The sequence below is a fragment of the Myotis davidii genome, unplaced genomic scaffold, assembly GCF_000327345.1.
Source record: "Myotis davidii unplaced genomic scaffold, ASM32734v1 scaffold329, whole genome shotgun sequence".
Lineage (NCBI taxonomy): Eukaryota > Metazoa > Chordata > Mammalia > Chiroptera > Vespertilionidae > Myotis > Myotis davidii.
Window position 1 is genome coordinate 375,038 of NW_006300374.1, and position 7,700 is coordinate 382,737.

At 40.5% G+C, this 7,700-nt stretch overlaps 1 protein-coding gene across 1 annotated transcript in view; it reads right to left on the reverse strand.

Moving 5' to 3' along the window:
* Window positions 1–4,441: 4,441 nt before the first annotated feature.
* The window catches only part of WEE2 (WEE1 homolog 2 (S. pombe)), a 23,863-nt gene continuing 20,604 nt past the window's right edge, over window positions 4,442–7,700 (reverse strand). Inside the window, exons 7-9 of the mRNA XM_006777087.2 lie at window positions 5,465–5,611; window positions 4,709–4,816; window positions 4,442–4,579 (exon numbers count right to left, since the gene is read on the reverse strand). Coding sequence (XP_006777150.1) covers window positions 4,488–4,579; window positions 4,709–4,816; window positions 5,465–5,611 — 347 coding nt within the window. The 3' untranslated portion in view covers window positions 4,442–4,487. The remainder of the gene's footprint in view (window positions 4,580–4,708; window positions 4,817–5,464; window positions 5,612–7,700) is intronic.

The following is a 7,700-nucleotide window of genomic DNA, read 5'->3' on the forward strand; positions in this document are numbered from 1 at the left end:
GTTTTTTAAAATGTATCTTGGATTTAACTTCTCAAGCTTTGAGAAGTAGGAAATAATGATAATGATAATAGTTAGCATTTATCGAGCCCTTTCTACATTCTAAGTGGTGTTCCAAGAGTTTTCCACGTGTGTGATCCCATTTAATCTCACAATAACCCTGTCCAGTAGGTACTGTCCCTACCTATATTTACCATATGAGGAAACCGAGGCACAGAGAAGTAACTTGTGCAAGATCACATGGCTATTAAGTCCAGACCTGGGATATCAGTGCAGCTACTGCAGAGAACTTAATGGAAATCTCGGAGAAAATGAGCATTATGAAATCTAAATCAGAGATAAACCTCTCACTAAGATCAACAGAGAGAATGCATTCTTGTGAAAGTATATTAAAATAAGAAGGAGGGCCCTAACCGGTTTGGCTCAGTGGATAGAGTGTCGGCCTGCGGACTGAAAGGTCCCAGGGTCAATTCCAGTCAAGGCATATACCTTAGTTGTGGGCACATCCCCAGTAGGAGGTGTGCAGGAGGCAGCTGATCGATGTTTCTCTCTCATCGATGTTTCTAACTCTATCCTTCTCCCTTTCTCTCTGTAAAAAATCAATAAAATATATTTTTAAAAAAATAAGGAGGGAACTACAGATTATCCTGTAGTGCAGGCTATGGCCATGGGTCATATCTGGCCAGCCACCTGTTTTTATAGATGAAGTCTTATTGGAAAACTTAACCACACCCATTCACTTGTATGCTGCCTATGGCTGCTTTTACATTATGTTGAGTCGTTGCAGCAAAGATCACATGGCCCAAAAGTGTAAAATATTTACTATCTGGCTCTTTATGGAAAAGTTTGCCAACCCCTGTTCTAGACAATTTCATGCAGGCCTCTGCCCCATCTCTATAATGGATGTCCATTGCTGGTAGTGACTGATGACAGTCACCTGTGCCTGCATAGCTGGTTTTGCAGAATGTACACACCACACCCGAAGAAAAACTTATACTCCTGTAACATCATATCTATAAATATTTGTATTTTGGATTCCATTTTCCTGGCTAATAAACAAAACTAGAGCAAAAAGATAGTAAGTTGCTTATTATAAACAAAACTAGAGCAAAATGATAGTAAGTTGCTTATTAGGAACAATTGCCTGATTAAAGTCTCCACAACTCATTGCCAATACATCATGTTGTGGCCTTTTCAAGGTAATTATTCTTCGATGGATTGTGTATCCATAAGAAGTTGGACTTCTAAGCTTATTTTACACATGGACCATCTTCTTTTATATTTTTAATAGTGCACAGTGTATGTAAAAATCACTTTAAAATGCCTTCAGAACTCTGCTCAGACATCACTGTCTGACCTTTTTACCAGCCCATCCCATTTGTTTAATGGAGGAATATCTCGAATTGGGAGATCACCAGTTTCTTGAACACCTGTTGTCACTCAGAATCCCACTAAGTTTTCTTTACTGGTTGTATTTCTTTGCATTCTTCACTCTGCTTCCTTTGCATTAATTGAATTTTCTCTCTCAATCACAGAGCCTCCAGCCCTGTGCTACAAAGGGCTGCATGCTGCTAGTCTCTGTGTGGGCAGAGACCTATGTATTATAATGTTGAGTTCCACTTGTGAAACCACAAAGCAGATACACCAGTCATATCACTATGAGCAGTTCATAAAGAGGTTCTTTCTCAACTGCAGCATCCAAAATCTACCTTTCCAGTGTGGCTGTCTTCATCCTTTCCAAGTTGAGCTGCTGCTGGAGCTCTTCTGTTTTCCCCAGGGTGGGACGGAGAACCCGACTTCTGGCCAGAGCTGCTGCAGAGGGTCTCTCCCTGGGATCAGGGTGGATCATGTTCTGATAATGTAAGGAAACAGAAGCTTCACTGTTTGGTAAACCAGCCCACCCAAGCCCACACCAAGCCAACTTCTGCTGTGGGTTATGTGAAACTCTGCCTCTCCTTTGTGTGGAGGGAAGAAATAGATGAAAATTTACCTCCACCCTCTCTGGTAGGTCAGTCATCCATACCTCTGACTTTAAGTATCATAGTTTAGAGCTAGTGGGATGATTAACTACTCTAATGCCTTAATTTTAAAGAGGAAGAAACGGAGGTCCTAAAATAAAGTGACTTGTCTGCGTCACTGACAAGACCTAGACAAATCCAGGTTATCCAACTCCTAGTTGTTTACTTTCTACCACAACATGTTCCTTTTTCACTTTAATTAAGGATACCACACCATAACAATATTCCTACAGCACTTATCTTCTGGTGGGGGGTGTCTGTAACCTAAAATGATTTTAATATGGTAGAAAATCCCTAATTATCTGCAGCAATTAGCAGTGTTGTATAATGAAGATAACACTGCACCTCCATCTGGGGAGCAACAGTCAGAGCCAGCTCCCGTTTACTATGTAGTTCTGGACAAGTCTCTTTTTTAAAAAACAAAATTTTTTTTTTATTGATTTCAGAGAGGAAATGAGAGGGAGGGAGAAATATAAACATCAATTGTGAAAATCATTGATTGGCTGCTTCCTGCACGCCCCCTACTGGAAATTGAGACTGTAACTTAGGCATGTGCCTTTGACCGGAACCGAACCAGGGACCCTTCAGTTCACAGGCCGATGCTCTATTCACTGAGAAAAACTAGCTAGAGCCTGGGCAAGTCTCTTTGCTGAAACTCAGCTTCCCTTTTCCTGACATGTGGGACAGCGATGTTCACCTTCCAGCTGTTGTGAGAATTAAATGAATTAACATATATGTATTACCAGCATTGAGGTACTCAATACTTATCTACTAAGTTGAAGGGCAATTTACACATAAAAATAGGTGATTACACTGTGAACAAAAACCACTCTCAAAACTGGCTAGAGCCTGGGAAAGTCTCTTTGCTGAAACTCAGCTTCCCTTTCCTGATATGTGGGACAGCGATGTTCACCTTCCAGCTGTTGTGAGAATTAAATGAATTAACATATATGTATTACCAGCATTGAGGTACTCAATACTTATCTACCAAGTTGAAGGGCAATTTACACATAATAGGTGATTACACTGTGAACAAAAACCACTCTGAGGAAGGGTTTGTCTCCTTTCAGGAAAGCAGAAGTGAGGAAGGACAAGTTTATAACTAAATTTGAAGTTTTCAGGGTAATTGTGGAACTCAAATTTAATCCCCAAGAGTAGGTATTTCTAAGGCTTTTAGGTAACACTTCTAGTGAAGCAAACTCAAAGCCTTTTGGGGGCCAGACAGAGAAGATCAGGAGCAAAGCGGCCTGGGAGGACCTGAGGGAGGAGTGGGGGCTGCGTTGAGGCTGAGCACTTGGTGTCACCTGGGACCTAACGTGGGGCCTGCAAATGAAGCGCCACTCTCCATGTGGCGGAGCTTCTGACAGCTTTTCCCGAAGGATCCAGAAGCCCCGGCTCTGAAGCACAATCTCTTAATTTCTAAATGTGGGAAGTCAGTTCACATTTATAAAACACAGAAAGGACCAGAGAGACACCTCTTAAACCTTGGGCTGCCAGAGGACACCCCTGCTCCAGGGAGAGGGAGCCTGGCCTTTCTGAAGAAGAGGGCATGGCATGCTTTCCTGTTGTCTGTCTAGGACAGTGATGGCGAACCTATGACAACTCATTTTTTTGGTTGATTTTTCTTTGTTAAATGGCATTCAAATATATGAAATGAATATCAACAATATAAGTCTTTGTTTTACTATGGTTGTAAATATAAAAAAAATTTCTATATGTGACACAGCACCAGAATTAAGTTAGGGTTTTTCAAAATGCTGACACGCCGAGCTCAAAAGGTTCACCATCCCTGACCTAGACTCTAGTGCCCTCACCAGGCATGGTTCCTTGTGCTGGGCTCAGTTCAGCTCATATATTCTGGCAAAGCAGAGCAAAAAGAAAAAAATCAAGTCCAGCCTCTAGATCAGTGGTTCTCAACCTGTGGGTGGCGACCCCTTTGGCGGTTGAACAACCCTTTCACAGGGGTCGCCTAAGACCATCCTGCATATCAGATATTTACATTACAATTCATAAAAGTAGCAACATTATAGTTATGAAGTAGCAACGAAAATAATTTTATGGTTGGGTCACAACATGAGGAACTGTATTTAAAGGGCCAGAAGGTTGAGAACCACTGTCCTAGAAGGTAGGTAATAACTAAAGGTCATTTCAATGACCAAAGCTGATATGCTGCCAACAGGAGAGTAGTAGGATAAAGATGGACTGGACCAATCAATTCTTTCTTCCTACTAAGCAATCCAGGAGTTTGGGAATTCTAAGAAATACTAGAAACAGTAAGGGACCTTTACAAAGAACAGTACAAATATAGCCAGCTTTCTCATGCCTTTTTACGGAAAAATTCCTAGTTTTGGTCTCCATACTGAATAGGAAAAGGGATAATATCAATTTAAATTATAAATATATACTTTCTATTTCTTTCATTTGAGAGTCAAAAGGTTAAATGAATTATAAAATAGCCTCCGTTTCCCTAATCTATACCTCTTGCAAAATCTCTTTAGCCAGGAAGTGAATATCTCCCTCTTCCACTTTGGGTTCACTTATTGATGTTGCAAGACCCAAGTCTCCTAAAACAAAAAACAAAAAGAAATAGAGCTCTTTACAAGCATGTCTTTCTTAAAACAGGAGTAAATGGAGTCATCAGTATACATTTTATAGGGTAATAGAATACAGGTCAGAGTATAAGGCAGACTCACCAATTTTGTATATCACATTGGTAGAGAGAAACCAATCAGCATCATTTTCAATGTCTTCTAGGACTATAGGAGAGTCCCTTTGTATCTGATGACAAATGAAGATGTTACCTGCAAAAATATAGAATTGACATAAATAATGATTCCTATGTTTTTTCACCCCAAAGACTCTTTTTTGCATCTGCCACTACAGCACCTTCCTCTCTTCCTCTTCTGCGCCTGTAACAACAGTACAAGGGGCCTCTTCTTCCCTGGAATCTCTCACACTACTTATGAACAGCTCAGTAATTGATAAGTGAAACTGATTTCAAATATCCTCTGAAGAGGCTAGTATCCTCAAAACAAAGAAATAAGAAAAACATGTAATACAGTAACGACAGTTCCTTGAGTTTCATATTGATGAGGGCCCAAAGCATCCATTTCTGCTCACTTCAATCAGTGTGAATTAGAAAGGGTGTAGCACCAGTAAACACAGTCAGGATGTAGCCAATATGTTGTCACTTATCTATGTGGCAAATTAAATAATTATTTCCATACTTTGGTTTCACTATCTGAGAAAGTCTTTTCTCTCTCTGTCCCATGTGCCCTGGGAGAAAATGGTGAAAGCTGTTTAACTGAATTTGTTTAGGAAACAAATGAAAGAAAAGCACTCTGCCAGCAAACAGCATCTTTGACACTGATAGACCGATAGGCACCGATTCTGACAAGACGGAGGAAAGAACTAAATACGGTTGGAGGGGCAGAGGGGAGCATACTGACTTGGTTTGATGTCCAGGTGCACCATGCCAGCGTTGTGGATGTACTTGAGCCCAAGAGAAATCTGCAGAAGGATGTCTTTGAGTTTTGGCTCTTCAAAGTGATTGCCAGACTTCGTGTTTTCAGATATAGCAGCCTGTAAGCTCCCACCTAGGAAAGAATGACCAAGGGTAGCTCCCAGAATGAGAGAAAGGGTGTGAATCTTGCAGAGGAAAGCAGAGTAAATAATAAATTTCTTGTGAATAAATCCAGTCCAGCAAATCTAGATTACTCCACTGTCAATGCCAAACATATCTTCCCCCTGCCCATACTATAGACATGTTAGAAAAGAAGAATTACAGGGCTTTTAAAGAGGAAAATGCCATATCCCAGATATCCAGTATGTGGCCCTATTGTCTCGAGTATGCCTCAACTAATTAAAGTTTTACCTAATTATTAACCAGGAGGCCAGTCAGCCTTAGTCATATAGCTACTATTCGTGTGATGATTAATTTCATGTCAGTGTCAATCTAGTAATTTAATGTAATTGATTCTAAGTTTAATTCCATTAAAAATATACAACCAAATAAGAACATTTGATGATTATTAACCAAGGAAAAATATAAAACATCAATATACACCCATCTCCAAGTTGAACCACAAGATTTGTGCCTCAGCTTTAATCTCCTGATTTATCATTCATTGTTATCAATAATAAGTAAGGCCTGGGTTCATCTGACGCCCTGGTCTTAGAAGCCCCTGTACTAAGGCATTAGAATGCTTCCAAGCCCTTTATTTCATTAATGAGCACTTACTGATAGCCTGGTCAGTCAAAATTATAGAGCTCAGTGTCTCCCTGGCAGTTATAAAGGCCATTGTTCCACCCTTTGAGTGTATATCAGAACAATAGGATTTCAGACAGTAACAGTATTTTTTAGGAAATCCATATTTAAGAGTATCCTATATAAAAGATGGATCTATTGTGTTAAAGTACTTAAGTTCAGAAAGGAAAGGAATCCAGCCCCTTTCAGAAACACAAGGAGGGCTAAAGGTTTTTGTTGTTGTTGTTGTTTTTTTATGGGAACCTTCTTAGGAAAGATTATAATGTACTACAGGTGACATTAATTAGGAAGGAAGAATAACTAAAGAATGCGTTGGAGCTTGTTAAAAACTAAGTCACCTGGAAGCTAACTTTACAAATGAGGTAATGAGATGTGACAGCAAGGGAAGGACTACGTCCAGGCCCATGTCCATCAGAACACTTGTTTCTCTACCAGCCAGGGTGTCCCTTAGGGCAGGGCCTGCATCTTATCTTCACTTTCCCAGGCCGGGCACATAATAAATATTTCCTGAACTGAATGTCTATCCTGGCAACAGACGGAAGAGCAAGACTGAGTCAAGGATCCCATAAAAGGACAGAAAGAAAGGAGTCTGGGGGTACTTAGAAACCCTTTAACATGTTCTTTTAGAGGATTAACAGAAATATTTCTAATCCCCCCAAGAGCTACAGGTACTTAGTAAGGGTAACTAGACCAGTGCTAGCAGCACTTGTAATTACTTGGAAGCTCTGTAGGTCATATTACAGTTAGCCAAGTAATAATAATCAATAGTAGAAGTTACTGAAAAGTACTCATGTATGCTGTACGCAAAGGTATTTGAATATCCTTATTTTGCTACAGCTAAAGCTGACTATCCACCTCTTAGAGAAGAACATAATTAGCTGTTCTTTACTGAACAGCATTAACAAGGAAGTATGTGTGAATAGACATAGCAATACTGAGAAACTGGTGTTTCACAAAGGACACTGACTTCCGATGTCATATCACGCAGACAAACATGAGAATCGCCATTCTAGCCAGTCTAAAAAACTTCAGTAACAGAAGACGACACAAGAAAATACTGCCTGTTGGGAGAGATTCACCATCCAGCCCTGAACCTGATAGAATCCTGGTGCTTGCAGAACCTACCTGCTCCTGAACACCTTCAGGTTGCTGAGGCTGACCCAGAGGTAACTTGTAGGGGATCTTGGCAAGGGTGGGGGAGGAGGAGGGAACATTTAATTGGTTCAGGGCTCCAAAGGGACAATAAGGGAAATCAGAGTTATAATCTAAGCTGTCTAAATCATATCTAATTTATCATCTGAGTTAAAGCCATACTGATTGTTCAAACCTGACTGCTCTGACATGCTGGGGGCACAGGGTAAGGGTAGGTATGGGCAGACAGGGCAGGAGGCGAAAAAGATGAAGGTAGGGAATGCGGG